The sequence below is a fragment of the Lepisma saccharinum genome, chromosome 1, assembly GCF_977018435.1.
Source record: "Lepisma saccharinum chromosome 1, izLepSacc3.1, whole genome shotgun sequence".
NCBI lineage: Eukaryota > Metazoa > Arthropoda > Insecta > Zygentoma > Lepismatidae > Lepisma > Lepisma saccharinum.
Window position 1 is genome coordinate 92,407,781 of NC_139229.1, and position 25,619 is coordinate 92,433,399.

General features: G+C 37.7%; 1 protein-coding gene across 6 annotated transcripts in view; it reads right to left on the reverse strand.

Moving 5' to 3' along the window:
- Nt5b (5' nucleotidase B) overlaps positions 1 to 25,619 on the reverse strand; it is an 87,122-nt gene that overhangs the window by 25,032 nt on the left and 36,471 nt on the right. The window contains exon 1 of one of the 6 annotated variants that reach the window (XM_083134634.1): positions 1,956 to 2,085. The exons of the other annotated variants lie outside the window; for them this stretch is intronic. Within the exon in view, the coding sequence (XP_082990760.1) occupies positions 1,956 to 2,014 (59 nt within the window). The 5' untranslated portion in view covers positions 2,015 to 2,085. Of the gene's footprint in view, positions 1 to 1,955; positions 2,086 to 25,619 lie in introns of those variants that run through there. 6 annotated transcript variants of the gene reach the window in all.

Sequence of the window (25,619 nt, forward strand, 5' to 3'; positions counted from 1 at the left end):
GGGAAATGCTACGAGGATATGGACAAATTGGAATTTCTATTAGATGTTGTAGGTGCCACCAGAGGTGCGCACGTTGAAGTGGACTAATACAGAATAAAACTTCATGTGTTGGTAAATCAAATGGGATATGGTATGTTTCTTTATGTCAATTGTAAGTTGTGCTGTGACATCAAAGTTGTAAAGTGCCTCTAGGGACACCCTGTACATTTTTCTAATGTTAATTAATTAATACATATTACATTTCAATAACAATTAAATATTAGTAAAAGTACTATAATCAATACTTGTGTAATTGCATTCAAATGCATTCAAGGAACTTTATAGATACTGTAGCAATGCCATCACATCACATGAGCTATTAAATGCGCACTGAATCTGTCAACATCAAAATTTTGAGGAATTTGAAATTCGTAAACCCTCTTTATTGACTTGCATGGACGTCCGGAAGGGGGGGGAAGGGGGGGCCCTCCCTGGAAAATAAAAGTCAACCAAAAAGTATGTATTTCACACATATAATTTCATTTTAACCACAATAATATGTGTTAATTATTGCATGAACACCATAAATTCAAATTTAAGCAATGTTATTTAGGGAACAACACTATTTTTGGAAAAAAATTGTCTTCGTTTGCCCCCCCCTGAAAAAATACCTTCCTTGCCCCTCCCTGGAAAAAATCCTGCGGACGTCCATGTTGACTTGGTTTATCTACTTCGCTTTGCTGCCACTTTTGGCTAATCGCTAAGATGAGGACGAGTAATGATATGATTGACTGATTGAAAGAACCAAGGGTGCCACGCGGAGGCCAGTGGGGACCCCCCCCCCCCCGATTTCTGGAAAAAGTTAATGTAATTGGAATGGTGAAATTGTAGCGATATCTTATCACAAAGAATATTGTTTTCTGTGATTTACGCTGTCAGTTACAGTAATTAACTACAATGTCCAACAAAACAACAAGAAAACGTTTCCACAAGAGACATTAGAATGACGTTGACTGCCGTAACTAGAGGTATACGGGATGGAAAAAAATGGTCGGGACGGGATTGGGAATGAAATATTTATAATTCTGAAGTTTGGGACTGAAAAAATGGTCCATTTCCAGAAATTTTCGAAACTTCCCGATGCAGTGAAAAATCTCGATTTATACACACTATTCACCTTCGAGTGATTGTTCTTTCACTTCTGGAATAGAAAACGGTTTTAATTTCAAGAAATTTCAGTCAGTTATGGTGCAGAAAATATTACAAAAAGGGTGGAAATCATTTTCCAAAGTTGAAATCGGACCTTGATATTTCACGGCCCGTCATTTTGAATTATTACTTTTTTTTTAAAGTACCCTTTGGCGCGTAAAAACATGGATCAGCGGCACCACGGATGACAGTAGATTAAGTGGTGTACGTTTGATATCTGTGCATTGTGAAAAAATACAAAACGAACGCGAAAGTATTTTCAATTCAATTTGAATTCTATGATTTGTAAAGTAACGCTTGAATTCATATGAAGAGCCGGGACTAACAAAATCGTGAGACACCTTCCCCTGTATACAATTTCAGTTATTACTTTTAGACCAAGTTAGGCTAAATTCTTAGTATATTTTTCACATTTTTAGCACGTTTAAATGTATCTTTTTTTTTTATTTTGCGGCTCTTTTGAAGCAGTTGTTTCCCAAGTGGAAGCTACTTTGCAGCTGGAGGCCGAAAGCTGCATTCCCCTCCAAATGTTCCCTAAATGCGGGCCTGGGTTTAGCCATTCTCTGCATCTACACAGTTCAAAGGAATGCCCTGAGGAAAATTTCTACGCAAAAGAAATTCCAAAGCTGTTCAATTCCAATAACCAAATCTCCCACTGAATCGCACATTGTATTCATATGTTAGTAGTGGAGTTATAGTGTACAACACAATATATTTCTATTTCTAAAAGAAATTGTTATTCAGAATGATGAAATATTAGCACATACCCATGGACAGCAATCATACGATTCAGCTGTATTGAAGATAATACTCGTTCTCTATGCATGTTTTCAATTCAATATGTAGACCTCAGACTAGCATCTACTACTGTGTGTTACAGCCAGTTGGTAAAAATCGTAAGAACACGTTAATGACGATGTTTATTTGCATTCGATCTGCGTCACACCATATTCACCTTGGATTCGCAATGATTCATAGGCAAGTTAAATTTTTAGAGGTGGACCTCGGCCCTATATTCTGCTTGGAATTTTCGTGTGATGGTAAGTTGTGGACCCTCACCTAAGTGAGCAAATAAACTTCTGAACTCCGGCTCCGTACCTTATATTCGATTTGAATGTTACATTACTGTTATTCTTCTGAAAATTTAGATCCTCTATGTGACGTCGTCTACTGGTTGGGACAAACCGGGGCCTCCGAGATGCGTATACTTCGTGTATACTCCGTATACAGGCCGCAACCTAATGACGTCAAAGGACTGATGACATCAAAAGAATAGTCACGATTAGTCGTGTGTTTTGGCGAAATACATGTATTTGAATGAGCGAGTTGTTCTAAAGAGTTCCTGTAAATGTATTTATTTCACAGTAATAATAATAATTATTATCGCAAATTAAACATAATTATGTCCTGATCAGTTACAAGTAAATGTATGCGTTTATATGTAATACATTTATTTACACGTTAATAAAAAAGTGTGTCCAACCAGCGCGAAATACATTTAAGAATTTGTGTATGGCAATATTAATTACACAGATGCCGAACCTCTAACTAATTATATTCTTTTAATTAACACGAAAAAAATGTTGATAGTTACGTATGTCCGTATTATTGCTCATAAGTTGTCTGAAATTGTGTAGTTCAAAGTTCAAAAGTCACGTTTTAAATATCTAATTTACTATCTAGCCACAGTAGAGAAGTATTCACTTCTTCAAGCTATGTTCCGCTTTACAAACATTACGACCTTGATTATATACATCAGGTGAAAGAAATTTCACAAATACATGTTTTATACCTTTGCACTCAGTAATGGATGTTATATTTTCTCTTTGTCGGTTATTCCTGTCAAAGACAGGAAGAAATCTTTATGATTATTGCAATGTAGTTAGTGAACTGTTAAAAAATGTGTGCTTGTGTCACCCCCATTTAAGGTAATTGGAAATGTAGAACGAAAATCTGTAGAAAAGTTGCTAAAGTGAAAATTTACTAGTTTATATAGAATCTGAATAACGATCCGTTTCGTACACTTGCACAGTCAGTCATTGTGATTTCATGTAACCTATTTGCTTTATTTAAATTTATACTCTGTATAAAAGGAGCGAGATTTTATGTCAACCTGTTCTAAATATCCCAAGTACAAGGGGCAATATAAATATGAACTTACGTATATGTCAGCATGGTACGATTTCAATACATGTCCAGGTACAGTTACAAGTAAATTGTCCTTGTTAGGGATGAATTAAATACAAGCTGATATTCCTAAAACTTGCGCCGTATCCTGAAAAACAACTTCTCTTGATTTTTACCATATCTAGCTTGTCTACCGAAAAGGGATGGATTTTAGAATACGAATTTCTTCTAACACTATTCTCATGATAGATCATGAGGTTTATTGTGTTCTCCTGTTTTTTGCTTTCACTTCTAAATGAAAGTAGCTTGCATCAATATTCCCATTTTCCGTATGATCGTAAATCCATTTTCATAGGCTTTAATTACTGTTAGATCATTTAAGGTTAGTGTTCTTAGCATTTGGGTATTTCGAATAGGTTAGGCTAGTACGTTTGCTGCATTAGTATGTGTACACTTTCCTTCCATCTTTGCTTGAAGTAAAATTTTTAATACGAAACATGATTTTAAAAAATATAAGCTTAACCTTCAATCAAACCAGTCAAACTTGTGAAGCCAAATATTTACCGGATTTCTAGAAAATTATACATTCATTCAAATTACACACGTGAATTCAGTTTCCAAAGTTGGAAAGTTTATTTCATACCAAATTCCAATCTTACAAGGTCTTTCCTCAACCTAACTTTTACAAAATTATCTTGCATGCATAAGTTTGAATCGTAAGTGTTTATTACACAGCAATTCAATAGCAATTATACAGAGCATTCCGTGACATTCGCAGAGCCTCCCCGATGGCGCAGTGGTAGCGTCGTTGCCTTGTAATCAAGGGGTCCCGGGTTCGATACCCGGTGGAGGCACATAGTGGTTCGGATCCCACTTTAAACTGTAGGTCCAGTCCCGATTAGCCTTACTGTGCATAAAGTGGACTTAAAACACCAAATCAAACCAAACCGTGACATTCGCTTCGAGACTCGGCGGCAAGCGGCCCGGCGTCAACGATTGTCTTTCCCGGTGAACGGATCCGCGACAGTCGCACGCTACGGTCTGTTTTTCTCTTCGCTCTCCCTGCCTTCGCTCTCTTTCCCTTTCTGTTGACGTTGCAGACTGACGCAAGTATAATCCTCCCTCGGAAGTTGTGTTGTGTAGTGTCCGTGTGTTGAAGATTGTGGCTTAACATGGCACCACAAAAGTTTACATTACAAGAAAGGATTTATTTTGTCGAGTGTTACTATGGAAAGAGGAATTGTGGAGAAGTGCGACGACGTTTTGCAACGAAATTTCCTGGTGTTCCCGTTCCACATAGGACCACTATATTAAACCTCGTAAAAAACTTTAAGAGTAACAGGGTCAGATCTGAATAACTGAGTGGAAATAAAAACCCACGTGTACTTACTGAGGAAAAAACTCTATGAGACAGGACAAAGGTTAGAACAGTCTCCTCGGAAATCTATCCGCCGCCTCTCACAAGAAACGGGTATTTCAAAAACCACAGCATTTAGAGCCGCTCAAATTGTCAGCCTGCAATTTCTGTTTATGGGGAAATCTAAAAAATAAAGTATACAAAGACAATCAATCCGCACACCATCCGTGAGTTAAAAGATAGTATTGTACGAGAAATCGGGAGAATTACAGTAGACGAACTTGCACGTGTAAATGCCTTCGGAGATGCCAGGAATGTGTTGCAGCAGAGGGACATAATTTTCAACACCTTCTGTAGTCAAGGTTAGTACACAATATGAAAACTGTAATTTTAATAGCAGACTGTCGCGGACCCCGTTCACCGGGAAAGACAAGCGCTGACGCCGGACCGCTTGCCGCTGAGTCTCGTAGCGAATGTCAGGGAATGCTCATATATTAACGACGATAATTCTTTACGAATTTCGAATAAGTATCAATGTAGGTTCAAATTTTATCTCTATCGCATTTTCCCCCTTGAATTTGAAAAATAAAGGTACACTTCTGTTCACAAGAACTGGAACACTCGTTTGAGTTAAAGATCAGCTTCGGAGCCGATCGAGTGTGGCAGTACAGCCGAAGTAAAGGTTCGGGAAAACAGCACTCTGTAGTGTTTCTTACCACTAAAGCTTTTCACCGGATGCAGGGAATTTTCTGATTTTCTGAGTGAAACGAAACGACGGTCCCTTCATCAATTTTCCAATATCATCATTTATCTTCTTCGTCGCGATTAACTGAAAGTGGAAGAAAAGCGAAGCTAACAAAAAATAAATCTAATTGACGTTCTAGATGCGGACGGGAGAAAATAAACAATGCAAGGCAATAAGAATATCTATCACGCTCCAAATGATGTGACTTCAGGATCACTTCCATTACTTTCTCTTAGGTATGCAAACTGCTTTTCTAGCTTGTAATTTGAACACGAGAGGAGGATAAAAAAAGCTCCCAAAATCAATACAGGCTGGATGAATGTCTTCACATTTTCCTGAAAAGTCACTTTCTTCGTCAAATAGTTAATTTAAAAATATAATTATGTATGTGCCATTGACTTATAAGATTCGTCGCCACATATCAGAATCTGCTATGTTGACGAAAGCTAGAGCACTTAGATTATTAGGGGATGGAAACACTAACACTAACCTTGCACAAAAGCACGTCTTCGATCGTCTTCATAACATTAACTTATAGTCTGTGAGCAATGTGTGCACAGCTTAGAGACACTATACCATGACGCGTATTGCTTTCAAATTAATGTAATTAGAGAGAGGGACATTGAAAGTTTGGAGTCGGACAGGTGAAAGTGCAATCTTCAGGAGAAATCTCCCAAATAGCATGTTTTTTCGCACAGCTGCTTGTGTCCATTTCGGTAAAACGCCAGCTTCGGAAGCTGAAATCCTAGGTTCGATTCCACGTGTGGTCAAAGTTTTTTTCCTTTTCCTGCCACAAAAATTATTTCACCGAGTCACAGTTTTATACTTTGTTGTTGTTCGTATGGCAGAATTTTGATTTACTACTGAAACTCCGTGTATATAACAACCACTTCTGATGTCTTCTTCTGGTAACAAATCCTACCCGTAAGATCAAACGTTACTCTTCTGTGAAAGACGGTAGAACAAAGATCATTTAGCAAACCTTTATTTTTCGACCTTTAATATTCGAAATTTATTTTAAATCGACCGAAATGATAAGTCATTTTTCGTTTGAGAAACCGGTAATTAAATTTAGAAAATGATGGAATTGTGAATTTTAGTGTTACTTGGTTTGTATTCTCTGATGAGATTTTGTTTACTACTTTTAGTATTATGAGTAGGGAACGGAAGTTGATGATCTAAAAAATATAGGTATATGACCTATAGAATGTCCTAAAAAATGGGAAAAAATGACGCAAAAAAGGCAAAAAATGACCATTAAATTTGTTAGTTTCAGGTTCAAAATTGGAATGAAAAGGAAATTAAACAAAATGCAATCTTGCTTCAAAAAAAAGGCAGCAAATGATACCACATGCACATTCAATTAAAATATGCAAGGAGGATTTCCAATGGAAACAGGGTCTGGCCAGGGTATTTTCAGCCTCTCCTTATCTGATCTTAAATCTGAGTTTGCCCCAGACTGGCACCTGGTGGTTTCCCCCGACACAACAAAGACTGTCACCAGTTCAGTTTTATTTTGCTTGTAAATTGCAATCTTGCCAGATATACTATATAGGCCTATGTTCACCTTGGTGAAGAGACTCAAGAATATTACCAAAATGAAAGAAGTGACGAAATATGACGAAACAATACACCGAATATTGCGAAAAATGACGGGAAAATGCCGAAAATCGGGGAGAATGACCTAAAACCAGAAAATTGGCTAAAAAAATGCACTTTAAAATTACCTTTTTTGGGTTATAGACGAAGTATAATATTGTGTATATGCATCGTGTCCGAGATGTCAGAAAAAAGATGACATTTCATCAACTTCCGCTCCCTAATTATGAGACAAGAAAGCAAGTTTTACTCATGAGATGTAGCAGAATTTACCACATATATAGTAGCTAAATGCTCACAATAGAAAATTTCATAGGCATGCACAAGACTGTTAATTGGAGGTTTCGCCACCAACCCATCCGCGTTGAAAATTATGCATTTATTGCTACAAAGTTGGATCTCATCTCAAATCTGTATACTTAAAAAAACGGTGGTGTGTGCTGTTGTCTGACACAGGGATTAGAATATTGGACAAACCTTATTTCTTAACTCCATTTTAAATAGTATAACGGAAAGATACTTGGGACAACCCGATCAGGAAATTAAAATTTTTAAACAATGATGAAAACGCTTAAATAATATTTTTCTCCATGATGCAGTCAGTCGCAATTTGGGTGTCACTACTGCAATTTTGAGTTTGGCGCCTATCTGAACTCACAAAGTTTGCAATATTTGGTTAGCATTTAATTCAGACCATTAAAACCATGATATAAATTTGCATACTTTCTTGCCTCCTTTCTATGCAGCAACATGGGCTATTTCACTTTTTCATTATTGAACTATGTTTTTAGGAAGTTTCAATTACACAAACACAAATGAACACACGTGTTAGTCTGGAAGGGGAGCTAGGGTGGCGTGCCTCCGCTTGTATGTAAACATAAAATGTAGGACGCAAGGAAAACTGGGTTGGAAATTAAAAAATGGAGAAGATTAGAAAAATTGTAAATTCATTCTTATTGGAGGAATTACAACTTCAGTAATTTGCTTTACACAAACTACTTTGAAGATTTTAGATATATAAAAGTTACTTATTTTGACAACTTTAGTTGTCTTGTGTAGTAGTTGTGCTGTCTAATGTGTTTGTGTTCGTCTTGTGTAGTAGTTCCTCCATTCATATTGGGGGTTAGGCGTAGAGCTGACAAATCTGCACTGTAAAAACACATGTCAAGAAACAACAATATAAGGCCATGGATGTTCCCAAGGTAAAATATTCCGGAGGTAAAATAGTCCCCCGTTCGGATCTCCGGGTGGGGACTACTTTGGGAGGTCTCTGGACTAAGGATAAGATCTACGTTAGGAAGAAGGATATTAAATTAGGCACCTGGAATGTTCTGAGCCTTTACCGGCCTGGGGCATTTCAGTGTACAGTTAATGAGATAGTTAAGTATAAATTAGATGTAGTAGCTGTCCAGGAAGTTAGGTGGCCAGGAGAAGGGAATTGTAAAACTAAAAATTATACTTTTTTCTATGGTGGTACTGAAAATCATAATTTTCGAACAGGCTTTTTCATAAATAATAGAATTATATCGGCTCTTAAAACAGTAGAATTTATTAATGATAGGATATCATATGCAGTTTTACAGGGTAGGTGGTGTAAAATTATTTTAATAAACATACATGCACCAACGGAAGATAAAGATGATAATACTAAAGATGATTTTTATGCAGAGTTAGAACAGGTCTTTGATAAATTTTCTCAGTATGATATGAAAATTCTGTTAGGTGACTGTAATGCACAAATTGGCAAAGAAGAGACATTTAAACCCACGATTGGTAAAGAAAGTCTTCATGAATTAAGTAATGATAATGGTATAAGATTGATTACTTTTGCAACCTCAAAGAATTTAATTGTGAAAAGTACCACTTTTAAACATAAAGATATCCATAAATATACCTGGTCTTCTCCAGATGGTAAAACTCACAATCAGATAGATCATATTCTCATTGATAAGAGAAGGCATACTAGTATAATTGACGTTCGTACACATAGAGGTGCTGACTGTGCTAGTGACCATTATTTAGTAATTGCTAAATTAAGAGAAAGACTCTCAGTGATAAATCATAAGCAACAAAATCTAAAAGTTCTAAAATTTGATACAGGAAAGTTTACTGATGAAAGAATTAAGAAAGATTACCAAATTAAACTGTCAAATAGATTTGATGTTTTGCAGGATTTAAATGATGATGAAAATATAAATGAAACAGACGTAAATAAGAATTGGGAGCACATACGTAATGCAATAGAATCAGCAGCTAAAGAAAGTATAGGATACCATAAACCGAGAAAAAGTAAGCCATGGTTTGATAATGAATGTCATAATCTAATAGAAATAAGAAATCAGGCTAGACTTAGGTGGTTAAATAACTCTGATGATACAAATCTAAACAATTATAATAGAATAAAGCGAGAAGTTAACCGCACGTTTAGAAGTAAAAAAAGAGATTACTTGAAAACCAAAATTAACGAAATTGAAACAAACAGCAAAAATAAAAATATCAGAGATTTATATAAAGGTGTAAATGAATTTAGAAAGGGGTGGCAACCTAAAGTAAACTTGATAAAAGATAAAGACGGTGATTTTCTAGCTGACCCAAGTGATATTCTAAATAGATGGAAGAACTACTTTAATGACCTTTTAAATGTCCATGTAGGAGATAAATCAGAAGTGAATGAAGTACACACAGCAGAACCTTTAGTTCCAGAATCCAACTTGACTGAAGTTAAAGATGCTATTAAAAGGCTAAAGAATAACAAAGCACCTGGCATTGATTTAATACCAGCTGAGTTAATTAAATATGGTGGAAATTCATTAATGTATCAAATTCATAAATTAATCTGTTTAATATGGAAAAAAGAAGAAATCCCTCAACAGTGGAAAGAATCCATAATTGTTCCTGTGTTTAAAAAAGGTGATAAAATGAACTGCAATAATTACCGTGGAATTTCTCTACTCTCAACAACATATAAAATATTATCTAACATTCTTTTAACAAGACTAACCCCATATGCTAATGAAATTATAGGTGATTATCAATGTGGATTTAAACGTAACAGATCAACTACAGATCAAATTTTTCACATCAGACAGACACTTGAAAAAAAGTGGGAATATAATCAAAATGTCCATCAGCTATTCATTGATTTCAAAACAGCATATGATTCAGTCAAAAGAGATAAACTATATAATATATTAGTTGAGTTTGGAATACCTAAGAAGCTTGTTAGTATGATAAAAGTATGCACCAGTGAAACAGAAAGTAAAATTCGTGTGGGTATTAATATGTCTGACAAATTTACAATTCATGATGGGTTAAAACAAGGAGATGCATTATCTCCATTGCTCTTTAATTTTGCCTTAGAATATGCTGTTAGGAAGGTAAAAGAAACTAAAGAAGGACTAAAATTAAATGGTGTGACTCAGTTGTTAGCATATGCAGATGATGTAGACTTACTGGGGGATGATGTGAATACAATTAAGAATAATGCTAAAATATTTTTCAAAACTGCTAAAGAGATAGGTTTGGAAGTTAACAAAGAGAAAACTAAATATATGCTTACAGGGCGAAACCAAGTGTTAGGTAATAATCAAAATCTAATTATTGATAACAACTCGTTTGAACCAGTTTCCAAATTCAAATACTTAGGAGTAATATTAACAAATGAAAATTATATTAAAGAGGAAATAAAAAGTAGGCTTAATTCAGGAAATGCATTTTACTTCTCTCTTCATAAACTTTTGTCTTCTCGTTTAATATCTAAGAAACTGAAAGTTAAAATATACAAAACAGTAATTTTGCCTGTAGTATTATATGCATGTGAAACTTGGTCCCTTACATTGAAAGAGGAACATAAATTGAGAGTATTTGAAAATAAGATCCTTAGGAAAATATTTGGACCTAAAAGGGATGAGGAGACAGGTGAGTGGAGAAGGTTACATAATTTAGAACTACATAATTTGTATTCATGTCCAGATATTATTAGAATAATTAAATCAAGAAGACTTAGGTGGGCAGGCCATGTGGCACGAATGGGAGAGGAAAGAGGAGTTTACAGGATTCTTGTTGGGAAACCTGATGGTAAGAGACCTGTAGGAAGGCCAAGACGAAGATGGAGGGACAACGTTGAGATGGACCTAAGGGAAATCGGTAGGGATGGAAAAGAGTATATAGAACTTGCTCAAAATAGGGAAACATGGAAGGCCTGTGTTGCTGCAGCCATGAACCTTCGGGTTTAAGAAGGCTAGAGAGTTAGTTAGTTAGTTCTTATTGGAGGAAGGAGTGGCTACGAAAGGTAAGAGGGATGAGCAAATGCATCATGAAAAATGTGACAAATAATTATTGATATGTTGTAAATAATTCAAATACGTAATTATCAATAAAATGAATTTACGTTTGTTTTCTAAACATAACATCAATGATTTTCGTCCAATAATAGTAGTTGAAGATTATTTGTATTTGTTTTAATAAAAACGCCTTCCTGGCAGACAGCAATGTTTTGACTACAATTTTAACAGGAGAGAGAGAGAGAGAGAGAGAGAGTGTGAGAGAGAGAGAGAGAGAGAGAGAGAGAGAGAGAGAGAGAGAGAGAGAGAGAGAGAGAGAGAGTGTGAGTGTGTGTGTGTGTGGAGGGGGGGTGAAACGAGGGAAGTGGCAAATGAATGACGGAAAACATTAATATTCACATATCAATGTAATCCAAAGTTTCGAACTTAAATTCTGTGGTTTTTCTTCCACGGAAGAATAACGTTTGATCTTACGGTGGGATCTGTTACCAGAAGAAAACATCAGAAGTGGTTGTTATATGCACGGAGTTTCAGTAAGAACGCAATAAAGAAAATTTTGATCGAAATCAAAATTCTGCCGCACGCATAGTCCTTTCAATAATTATTTTCTCCTTGCCACACGAACAACAACAAAGTATAAAGCAGTGACTCGGTGAAATACTTTTCGTGGCACCAGTCTGGCAGAAAAAGGAAAAGGAAAAAAACTTTGACCACACGTGGAATCGAACCTAGGATTTCAGCTTCCGAAGCTGGCGTTTTACCGAAATAGACAGAAGCAGCTGTGCGAAAAAGCATGCTATTTGGGAGATTTCTCCTGAAGATTGCACTTTCACCTGTCCGGCTCCAAACTTTCAATGTCCCTTCTCTCTAATTACATTAATTTGAAAGCAATACGCTTCATGGTATAGTGTCTCTAATCTGTGCACACATTGCTCACAGACTTATAAGTTAATGTTGTATGTCTATATTAATGAAGACGATCGAAGACGTGCTTCTGTGCAAGGTTAGCGTTTCCAACCCCTAATAATGTAAGTGCTCTAGCTTCTGCCAACATAGCAGATTCTGATATGTAGCGACAAATCTTATAAGTCAATGGCACATACATAATTCTATTTTTAAATTAACTATTTGACGAAGAAGAGTGACGTTTCAGGAAAATATGAAGGCATTCATGGATTTTATTTCTATCAACATTATTCACGTATTTTGTAATGCCGTATAACATTTGAAATGTTTCCGATTTGAAAGCAACGTTTCTGAATGGATCATAAAACCACGGCGTGCCTTCACAGGGTATCGAACCTTTATTACAAGGCGACAACGTTACCACTACATCGGGGAGTTTCGATCACGCATGAAAATAGAACAATAGTTCATCGTCACTCCCTTTCAGTCTAAAATGTATAAAAGCACCTTAAGTAAACATTTAAGGGCTGAATTATGGATTAGTCCCTTTCCTGCCTTTGTAGGTTAATCGTCGTGACGGTGATGATGCAAACATAAATAAGCTTTACTCACGGATATTTCATGTGCTGACAAACAGCGATTTATCCACACACCCCCAACAACCCTCTAAAACCTCCCCCAAAAATGTCCTCACCACCCCCTAAAATTCTACACAAAAGGCTGATTTATTGTCATTTTGGCTCAAAATTTACCCTTACCAATGAATTGATTTGAATGGTTTATTTTACTTCACATTTCTGCCACTTTTGGCTAATCGTCAAGATGAAAATGGGGGGCACACAAAGAACACCCATGGCCAGTCCGGGATTCGAAACCGGGACCCATGGCCCCCTATAAGGAAAATTCTGGATAAACCCCTGCTGACGAACTTTACAGCTCACGCCAACACCAACACATGGGTAAATATTGTTTTTCAATGAGAAAAATAATAGAAATAAAATCTTCCAACACACCACAATGACCCATCTATAGCAGTATTTGTTTACAAGCTGAAACTTTTTATACAGATCTGTAATCTTGACCGTTCAGTCCCGCCCATTTCGACCTTCGATAATGCAAAGTTAATAATTGTAGCGAGGTCAAGCTCCACGTTGGATCATATGATGTTACGATGTCACGCATAGGAAAAATTACTAGCAGCTACAAAGCATTGCTCTACGGGAATATCCATCGTAAGTGACAAAAACGAATAAGAATAAAAATCAGGAAACATGCTACCCTTGCAAAAAGAAAAATGGCAAGTTTTTGAACTGAAAAGTTCTCGCTTATATTATAAAAACAAATTATGAATACAGCCACGCCATTGATTAAAAGGTCTAGCACTTCTATTTAAACATGCATACACAAGGAAGACCTAGTGAGCACACAAATGCCAACCTCACTTCCACGCAGTATGCATTTCTGCAAGCTAACGAGGCTCTGGAGTCTGGACCCAATATAATCCTCTGTAGGGTTGCGCATTGTCCTGTGTATTGCCCTTATGTATGCTGAGTGCCACTTACCAGGATCAGCTTTTGATACGAGTGAGAAGATTTTAGTCAAGGCACACGTGTTTATTTTAGCTCTGGTAAGGAACTTGACAGAATTCTGACACATCCAGAATTTCCACTCCAATCAATAAAGAGGTTTTCTCGGGCAATCAGCCAGGTGATTGAAAACCTAGGTTTTTGACTGTGCTGATGCTTAGCTGGAAAAATCAATGCTATCCTAAAAATTATATACGTATTTCAAATAGAATTTCATTGACGTCGCGTTAATTTGGTTAATTACTAGAAAAATGCCTAAGTAAACCAGTCCTCTATATGACAACAGTGAATATATGTACACATTTAATCAAATACAGCTATGAGCAATTTGTGATTTGTATCGAAATATTGATTGATTGAATCGGTATATTTTACTTCGGCTAATCGCGAAGATCAGGATGAGTGAAGATTTGATGAAATTGATTAGAGGATACTCACAAAGAACATGAACACAGGACTCCTGGCGTCGTAGCGCGCTGTGCTAACCATGTTGGAACGAACCATGGTCGGATTGTGATTCGTATCGAAGTACAAGGTGCCGACCTCCGTGGCAGAGTGGTTAGCACATCGTGCTACGACGCTAGAACTCTTGTTTTCGAATAAACACTAAACGCACGGGCCATGAATATAGACGGCTGGGCAGAATTGCGCTGGTAAAAGCAAAGCGAGAGCGGGACAAAAGCCCCTGCTTCCCGCGCACTGTTTGGCAACATCAACCGGGCTGCATTGCCTAGTTCGAGCGTCAGACAGACCTCCCTCTCTCTCCGGGGCACTTTCGTGTCATCGCTGACCTTTCGAGCAAATACTGTCAGTTTGTATCACATGGATTACAAAGACAAACTCTACAACGAGATCTTTCATTTTCTTAAACCTCCGAACACACGGGGTTGTGCTCCGACGTGGCAATAGCGCGAACTTCTGCCACCCGCCTTATTTCATGGCCGTGTGTTTAAACAAGAAGCAGTAATTAACTTGAAAGTCGTTTTTTTTTTCAAGTTCTCGCGTCGCATTTGAAACAGCGCGTCCACTTCTGTGCCCTTGACCCTGGGCCTCATTCTCTTCCTTGCAATGCCAAGAAAAGGTCACGTAACGCGCCAGCTCGGAAACGCGATCAAGTTCGGCTAATCAAATGGCACGTTATCGAGATTTCAACAAAAGCTTCGGTTTCCACGCCACATTCAGATTAACTGCAAATTATAACGGGTGGATAATTCTGACATAATGAGAGAGTGCGTATGTATGGGCGTCCACGGGGAGGGTCATTTTACCTCCGGAATTTTGATATTTATCAATTCCTTTCTTCTCTCGTTTGTAGTTTTCCTTTCTGTTCACCTTTCTTTCTACGTATATTTTCCTATTCTTCCCATGTCTACTCACCCCTCCCCTCCATTCTCCCATTTCCGTCTCGGTTTCTGCTTTACTCTTTCTATATAGTTTCTCCCGAGCTTTCATATTCTCTTTCATCTTTTCTATCTATGTTTTCTAGTTTCTTTCTATCTTTCCTTCTCTGAGTCTCGACTCGATCTAAACTAACTAACTCCCTAGCCTTCTTAAACCCGAAGGTTCATGGCTGCAGCAACACAGGCCTTCCATCTTTCCCTATCTTGAGCAAGTTCTATATATTCTTTTCCATCCCTACCGATTTCCTTTAGGTCCATCTCAACGTTGTCCCTCCATCTTCGTCTTGGCCTTCCTAAAGGTCTCTTACCATCAGGTTTACCAACAAGAATCCTGTAAACTCCTCTTTCCTCTCCCATTCGTGCCACATGGCCTGCCCACATAAGTCTTCTTGATTTAATTATTCCAATAATATCTGGACATGAATACAAATTATCTAGTTCTAAATTATGTAACCTTCTCCACTCACCTGTCTCCTCATCCCTTTTAGGTCAAAAGATTTTCCTAAGGATCTTATTTTCAAATACTCTCAATTTATGTTCCTCTTTCAATGTAAGGGACCAAGTTTCGCATCCATATAATACTACAGGCAAAATTACTGTTTTGTATATTTTAACTTTTAGTTTCTTAGATATTAAACGAGAAGACAAAAGTTTATGAAGAGAGAAGTAAAATGCATTTCCTGAATTAAGCCTACTTTTTATTTCCTCTTTAATATAATTTTCATTTGTTAATATTACTCCTAAGTATTTGAATTTGGAAACTGGTTCAAACGAGTTGCTATCAATAATTAGATTTTGATTATTACCTAACACTTGGTTTTGGGCTGTAAGCATATATTTAGTTTTCTCTTTGTTAACTTCCAAACCTATCTCTTTAGCAGTTTTGAAAAATATTTTAGCATTATTCTTAATTGTATTCACATCATCCCCCAGTAAGTCTACATCATCTGCATATGCTAACAACTGAGTCATACCATTTAATTTTAGTCCTTCTTTAGTTTCGTTTACCTTCCTAACAGCATATTCTAAGGCAAAATTAAAGAGCAATGGAGATAATGCATCTCCTTGTTTTAACCCATCATGAATTGTAAATTTGTCAGACACATTAATACCCACACGAATTTTACTTTCTGTTTCACTGGTGCATATTTTTATCATACTAACAAGCTTCTTAGGTATTCCAAACTCTACTAATATATTATATAATTTATCTCTTTTGACCGAATCATATGCTTTTTTGAAATCAATGAATAGCTGATGGACATTTTGATTATATTCCCACTTTTTTTTCAAGTGTCTGTCGACTCAATCTTTTCCTCTCTTTCTGTCTCATCTTTTTTTCGATTTTTCTTTCTCTCTCTCTCTCTCTCGTTTGTAACATATACCTCAGTGGTTCTCAAACTTTTTTCTCATTGTACCTCTTTAGTGGTAACTAAACGTCTAATGTTGTACCCCCCCACCATAGGTCTTCTCCGATAAGTGGATTTTGGGGAATCTTTTTTGCTGTCTGATTGGTGGAAAGTTTTTGATATGTTGCAGGCGTGTATCTGCAATAGGGCAGTATGACATTTGGACTGTATGTGAAAAGACAGTATAATACTACGTTTATTGTTTTATTGGGTGTTCCTACGTTTACAATCTTTATGGTTAGTTACAAACATAAAAATGTGAAACATATGTATGTATGTATGTATATATATGTATATCTCTCTCTCTCTCTCTCTCTCTCTCTCTCTCTGTGTGTGTGTGTGTGTGTGTGTGTGTGTGTGTGTGTGTGTGTGTGTGTGTGTGTGTGTGTGTGTGTGTGTGTGTGTGTGTGTGTGTGTGTGTGGTGTGTGTGGTGTGTGTGTTGTGTGTGTGTGTGTGTGTGTGTGTGTGTGTGTGTGTGTGGTGTGTGTGGTGTGGTGTGTGTGTTGTGGTGTGTGTGTGTGTGTGTGTGTGTGTGTGTGTGTGTGTGTGTGTGTGTGTGTGTGGTGTGTGTGTGTGGTGTGTGTGGTGTGGTGTGTGTGTGTGTGTGTGTGTGTGTGTGTGTGTGTGTGTGTGTGTGTGTGTGTGTGTGTGTGTGTGTGTGTGTGTGTGTGTGTGTGTGTTTTTATATATATATATATATATCAGTGGCGTATACTGAGTCCAAGATCTGGGCTATCTCACTATGTCACGTGGTCCTAGGCTATGAATAGAAATAAATTTAAGTTGCCAACTCATAAGAAATCAGGTTGCCAACTCCAGAATCAGCATCATCTCCTCACTGATATGAATAACATTATTTACAATTTCTGATCGATTTCTCTCCTGTATTTTATTCTCTAGACTTCAGGCTTCGCAGATAGCTTAGCTAGCCTAGAATATACGCTCCTGATATATATATATATATATATATATATATATATATATATATATATATATATAAACTAATGTTCATATAATTTTCCAGTTATTGAAGAAAAAGTAAAGAACAAAAATAAATTTGTAACCAATTGTGAAGCACAATTTTGGAGGGTTTTTTTTAAATTGTAAATCCTTAAGAGTTTCTAGTGAAAAGGTGTTTTTTTATGTCTGGTTGTGCACTTTAAACTTTCAAACGGAGATTCGACTCAAAATTTAGTTCAATTATATATTTCTAACGAGTATTTTATTTAAAAAATATGTGAAACAAATATAAGATTTTCAGTGAAAAGACCAGCCTTATTTTCCTGTTGAGTGCTAAAAGCTATGATGTCTGAAACAACAAAGTGTGCTCTACACACCTGCAGCAAAAATGTTGTCCTTTCAAGTCGTTCATGGACCCCTGGGGGTACGGTACCTCAGTTTGAGAACTACTGATATAAGTTATATCTTCAGCCATATAAGTTTCACCTCTCGCTTTTCTTTCTTTACTTTCTCTCTCTCTCTCTCTACTTCTCTGTCTGGAGTCTCACTTGCCTATCTTCTTGCATTCCTTATTCTTTCTCGGTCTTAAAAGACTTTAGCTGTTGCACTATGATCCGGCCACTTCACAAACAAGCTATCGACTCTTTAAATTTGGAAGCACTGCCCGTTACAGTGTAATTAATGAGATATAAATACTATTTAATATTTTATTATTTCCATAATATTATTAATTTTTACACATGCTGCTCAGTAGCTGTAAGGCAGGAGCGATTCAAGGGAAGGGTCGTGGACGGGAGGAGGGTAAGTGAGCTCTCCCAACTGCCAAGACTAAATTGTTGCTTGTTTGATTGAACGAATTAGGTCATTTTTACTTCGCCTTTCTTCCGCTTTTGGCTAATCGCAACGACAAGGATGAGTGATGATATAACGCAAGGGAACACCCATACCGCTAAGTTGCTGCGTCCGGGGTGTAAGGGGTGAACCTTTCCGAAGACACCCAAATGTCAACCTCCCTTCCACGTAGTACACCTTGGGCTGCATTTTGCAGACTGTCGAGGCTCTGGTGTCTGGACTCCCAGCCAGTATAATCCTTCAGAATGTCCATTCACCCATCTAATCTTTGCGATTAGTCAAAAGTAGCAGAAAAGCGAAGTAAAATAAAGTAAATCAATCAATGAATCAAGTTGTTGCATTCATAAAGATACTACTCAAACTTAGTTTCTTTTTTAGCATTTGATAGTTTGACACGGACAAGGCACGATTATAGAGACAAATTTTCTTCTTCTAACCCAAGAACAGTGCTTAGAGTGGGCGGAACGTACCGGAACTCCGTTCTCGAAAATCAATTTGGTGCGGGAACTCAGTTTCTGCTACGACATTGGACATTCATTTTATTTATTTAATAAAGTCCATCCTTTGTTGCATTAATTCTTGCAAACAATAGGAAAAGACACAGTTCTTGTATTGTAGTCTCCTGTCGGTGGACGGTCCGGAAATTTAGGAAAAAAAATATTTTGGACAGTGCTATTCGTTTAAGATGTAAATGAGAACCTAATTTCCTGAAATGACAATCCCTGAAGATGAGAGTGACGTTAGCTCTCGGAAGCCTATATCCGAAAATAACCTGATTAATATCCCGAGAAAACTTCATCATTTGCCGCCAGGAAAGCTTCCAAGAATTATTTCTTGTGTATATATGTTTACTTTGAATGCGATAATAATAGGTAATAATAAAAACAATAAATCAACTTTAAGAATACCGAAACTTCTCTCCCAACAAAAACCATAATAATACAATTTTATATTAATATTGTTAATATGGATGTTGTACTACTACTACTACTCATACCTACTCCTCCTCGTGTCCATTTGTTTCTGGTTGGCGTTTGGGCTATTGACTGAAACAACTTTAAGGAACAGTGGAAATGGAGGGGAGGATACGGTAGTCGCTCCACCAAGAATATTATTTTCAATGCAACATATAGTGTTTTTTTTCTTTTTTTCACCGTCGTCCTAACCTAAGCCAAATCGGAGTTCAATAAACTACCAACGAAAAATCAGCCTTGGGCTTCCGAATTCGGAAGATTCGTATCAGCATCGCCCAATTATTTGATTGCCTTGGATAACTTTGGGTCCTCTGAAGTAGATCGTTTGAATTCTACTCGGGTACTGTCCGACTGCTTCCTTTGCATATTGATGCAGTGATTTGTGCACCTGGGGTCTTCTGGGGTCCAGATTAAAAAGGCCAGCGCCGAACACAACAGGGCATGGCAGCTTTGAAACAGCTTTCACCAATACGTGACGAGCAATTAGCAGGCAAGACGCCCATACTTAACGTTCGCTTTCACGCCGAGTGTTCGTGGTAATACGTCTTTTCATCATGTCTAGACAGACAGAGCATGTTTTAGTTTAAGTAGTAGTCATGGTGCACTTTCTGTGAAAGTTTGAACGTGTCCCATTTTCATATTCTACACCTAAATGTTAAAGAGAAACTTAAAAACAGACTATAATGTAAATAATATATTGACAGTATATACACTTCGAATATATAGTGGTCGGAAGTAATGCGCTACTTCTAGTTGATTGATTCATTGAATTAGGTTGTTTCACGTTCATTTCTTTCACTTTTAGTTAATCGCGACGATGAGGTTGAGTGATGCAATTAAATTGATGAAGGGACACTCTTCGTCGTTGCAATTTGTCTAGAAGTCAGAAAGCGACTTAAAATAGGAATAACACAAAAACTTAAATTGCCGAGGGATGTTTTAGAAATTCGATTTTCCATATTTAGTCATTTTTAATCTAATGGAATTTCCTAAATAAAAATCAATTTTCAAAATGTGTCATTACATTAACAGTAATAACACCATGTACTATTTAAGGAATATTTTATTCATCTCATGTCAGTTTTAACTCTTTATTCTATAAGTGGTGGAATTTCAAGTTTTGACTTGATTTCTGTACTAATGCTCTGTTTTATGTTTAGCTAACTCGCATTTCTTCAGAGTCTGGGAGTTTTACCGATCCATTCGGCTCCTAGCCGACCTCCGTGGCGGAGTGGCTATAGAGCGACCACAAGGGAAAAAAACCTTGGACGAAAAGTCCCCGCGCAGCTTTCCCTTCTTCCGTTCAGTTTGGGCCATAAGGAAGAATGGTCCACTCTCTCCCTCCCCTCCTCGCGGGAGTATGGTCCACAGGAGTCGCAGGTCTGCGCAGGGTTTTTTTTTTTTGCTTGTGGTTCCACTATAGCACAGCGTCCTACGACGCCAGAGGTCCGGAGTTCGAATCCCGGCCCCGGGCATGGGTGTTCTTTGTGAGTGTCCCTTCATCAGTTTCATAGCATCTCATCACTCATCCTCGTCGTCGCGATTAGCCAAAAGTGGCAGAAAAAATCCAAATCAATCACTCAGCAATTCGACCCCAGGTGGAATGAAATAAACAACACCGGTAGAGCTCCAGGATAACCTTGAAACCTACACCTACCATGTCACATGCACGTAGCTGTGTAAACGCCACGCTCTGCAAGTCACCTTTCCGTGAAAGTTTGGCACAGATGGTCCTCTGCGGACATGACAAAACAAATGACGATATCACGAGGCAAAGACCAAGGGGCAATGGTTTGTGCAAATAAGGAAGAATTGTTTTCACGTGATGCATATGAAGTGTAAAGCTGCAACCCAAAATGATGGGACCACAAGTCGATCCCACAACAAGGTTCCTGTTCTACTTTGCACAGCTGGCAACACGTGGTTCCTCGAATCTTATAGCGCCAACAAACACATTTTTCAAGAAAATACTACTTCTCTGTGTGTCTATGTATGTGCCACTGGCTATAACAATCAAGATTAACGAGATATCAATCAATCTACGTAATGGGCACTTCCATTGCATAAATTAATATGGAACACACATACTTTCCAAGTTATGCACATTCCTCTAATCAATTTCCGAATCCTCCAATTATAATACATAGGTTGCTATTAATGTATCCGGAACTGGCAACACTAATGTTAGGTAACATCTAATATATCAATCGTAAATTTGGACATTTCTATGGTATATGTACCCTTGAGCAATGATTTTCTACGACCTTCGACGTGCATTATCTCAACAACAGTACATCGATCAACTCACGTCGACTTTTGGCGAAGAAGCACCATCTAAAAGCACTGTATATCACTGGTTTAGTGAATTCAATCGTGGCCGTCGTTCGCTCACGGACGAATCTAAAGAAGGCCGTCCAAAATCGAAACATTGATGCTGTGCGAGAACTGATAATGCAAGATCGTCATGTGACATATCGTGAGATTGAGGCACCCCTGGGCATTAGTATGACTAGCATACATAAGATATTGCATGAACATTTAGCCGTGAAGAAGATTTGTTCGCGTTGGATCCCGCATAATTTGACAATCACTCAAAAAAAAAGGCTCGTGTCGATTGGTGCAAACAAATACTCACAAAATACAATCGTGGTGCTTCAAAAGCCGTTTATAACATCTACACAGGTGACGAATCTTGGATCTATGCATATGAGCCCGAAAGCAAACAGCAGTCGACGGTGTGGGTGTTCCAAGATGAGCCAAACCCAACAAAAGTTGTTCGTGCAAGAAGCACTTCGAAGCAAATGGTCGCCTTTTATTTTGGGAAAAATGGACATGTGGCTACAGTGCCACTAGAGAATCGTAGAACCGTCAATTCTGAATGTTACAATACCATTTGTTTGCCAGAAGTCTTTGGGGAAATCAGAAAAAACAACCAGCGACGAAAGATCATTCTTCACCATGACAATGCGAATTGTCACACATCGGTCCAAACAACTCAGTATTTGACCGGTGAAAACATTGAATTATTCGGTCATCCGCCGTGTAGCCCTGATTTATTTTTGTTCCCGTACGTGAAGAATAAGCTACGTGGTCAACTATTTTCGACGCCAGAAGAAGCGATTGATGCGTTCAAAATGCATGTTTTCGAGATACCTCTATCGGAATGGACAAAGTGCTATGAGAATTGGTTCAAACGTATGCAAAAGTGCATCGATCATCATGGAGAATATTTTGAAAAACAATAAAACCATTTTCAATGATACATTTTTTTTTGTTTGTTATTCCGGATACATAAATAGCAACCCTCGTAGGTATAACTATAAAGAAAATTATAATAAATGCGTGTGCAGTTACGATTACATTATAGCTTTGGTCATCTTCAATTAGGCTTCCTGGTTGTCCTACTTGTATATTGCATGTTATTTCAAAACCTTCTCATTCTTTTTTCGTGTATTTTTGGGGGTTGCAATTCCATCAGCCTATTCCTTGTGTATGACCTTCAGAAGGACTATGAACCACTAAAGTGAATATACACAGGACTATTTAGTGTCGCTTTTCTGCCACTTTTGGTTAATCACGACGACGAGGATGGGTGATATGATATGATGAAGGGACTCTCACAAAGAACACCCATGCCCAAGCCTGGCTTCGAACCCGGGCCCTTGGTATGAAGATACCAAGAAAATGATCTCCGATAATATCTTTTATGAATGGGCAGGAGCAACGTGTGCAGCACCCCTTAAATCCAGTGATGATAGCCTGGGGGGAGGGAGGGGCAATGTGATTTTAATCCAAGCGTGTGGTTTTGTATGGTATTTAGGAGTAAAGAAAATGTGGCTTCCCCCTTGCAGAAAATATGCTCAGTTCCTTTCCTTTTATACCTCTGAAGGAATTGAGTATAATCGGTCCACTTTATGCACAAAAACGCTAATCGGGACTGATCCGAACCACTGTGCAATGTGCCTCCACCGGGACCCACTGATTTAAGACGACGACGACGTTACCACCGCACCATCTGAGAGGCCACAATCAACAATGACTGAATTCAACACGAACCTTGTTTTAAAAAACGACAGCGTGCTCAGTGTATAGCCTCGGTCACCTTCAAAAACACAAAACTAGATGTAGTTTGCTTCTACAGAAAATCGTTTCGTTCATGCAATTAGGTCAACAGGAGCTACATACTAGATATACGACCTTGAGTGAAGTATAAGAAAACAATAAATCTCTTTGGCATTCGATTATTCAACTTTCACACATTATCCGAGAACCGTTACGCGTCGGTGCTGGTTTCAACATTGTGTATAAGTACATATCGCAGACCTCTCGCATTTTCTTTATAAAAACTTAGTTGCAGGTCCGAACGGGGGCTGTGGTTGAAAATATTTCGCAGTGATACAAGCGAAACCCCAACCGATGGCGTGTGTTTTAAGTCGGTGTTATGCACAGATAGGCTAATCGGGAATCGGGTGAGCCTACAGTTTAAAATGGGATCCAATCCACTATGTGCCTCCATCGGGTATCGAATCCGGGACCCCTTGATACAAGGCGACGATGTTAGGTATGCCCAGGAATACGTACGTACAAACGTCCTCGAAAAAATATACCCGCCACACACTCTCACACGATTTTTTTCCTGGTTAGCACAAACGACATTCCGTAGTATCAAACTCGCTATTTGTTCGTAAGTGACTCATGATCAAATTACCACGCTGTTTGCATTCCAATGTTTTATTGCGCTGCATTGTCTACCAGTGTGTCCCCTCTTCCCCCTTGTGATGAACAATCACTGACAAGACAAGGTCAAAGCGAAAGTCGTCCGTACATAACTCGTTTATTCTGCCAGGCCAGATACATTTCGTAGCTTTCCCAAGTTTTCAGGTACTTTCAAATAAATTCCCACACCCACTTTATAATGTTTTATCATACTATACATCAATGTTAAATTTTTCAACTTCTTATGCTAAGCAAATGAATGACGTTTATTCAGAGTTTAAGTCCACTTAATGCACATATTGGCTAATCGGAACTGGACATACAATTTAAAGTGGGATCCAAACCAATGTGTGCCTCGACCGGGATCGAATGCGACAGCGACCCGAAATAAGTTGATTCGACATTTGAAAGTAAATAAATGAGAATAACATTTGAAAACATTTTTACACAAAGTAACTAAAACCAAGAACCTTGGAGAAAAATGTGAAGTGTTCGAATTACAGAAACACTCTTCATGAAACTTTTGCTAATAATACACACACAACAAAATGGTATATTTTGCAAAACTTTGCTAATTCTGACAAACTCAGTTGGTAACTGCAAACAAATGTGCGCGATTACTAAGAGAATTTGCCACTACGCCTATTTGAACAAAATTTAGTTAAAAAGAAAGTAATTTCTCTGTGAATATGTCACTAAACTGACATTCAAACGACCTTTCACTGCACGTACACTTACTTTTTAGAGTTGGCAACACTTGTTTATTCCCACACAACCTTGCACACGTTGGAATGTATTTTTTAATTATTCTTTTGTAACCTCTGGGTATCCTTGACTGCCCATATTAAAATCTAACATTACCCTGCCTTGCTTTTTCCTCAAGGTTGCTTGGCTAGCTATCAGTATATACAATTCACAATGCACGGATATGCAACACAACACACCCTACATACAACTCACCGCTCACGTGAAGATCCCCAAACGAGGGGTGACGGGGAAAGTGCGTGGGAGTTTATTTGCGTCAATCACGCAGAGCGTGTGTCCGCAGCAACAGTTTGCTGCTTTTCTTTCAGTGGCCAGAATACTTTTGTATTGCTTATCCTGTGCATTATTTAGACTGTATTTCAAAAAAATTTAAAAGAATACACTTTAACGACTTTAGGGTTACCAGATGACAAACTTTAAAAAGAAGGCATTTTTAGATTGCAAAATGTTGTTAACTTTAGACGAAGACACACGTTTTGTGCTTACTGGTGTTTTGGTGGGTTTATAGGTAACAAATTTTTTTTAGTTTCCGTATAACTAATAATAGGCCTCATTGTAGGCAAATGTCTGAATATTCTAATATTTATTCACTATGCTCCTAATATTATACGGTTGTAACGCTTGGTCTCTTACTTTAAAAGAATAACATAAATTGACATTCTGCCTCGGAGTTTTTTTCTTCCAGGCCTAAAGTCAGGAAACCGTTTTTGTAAGACAGTCACTAAAAACACATTTTTTGGCATGGTTCAGA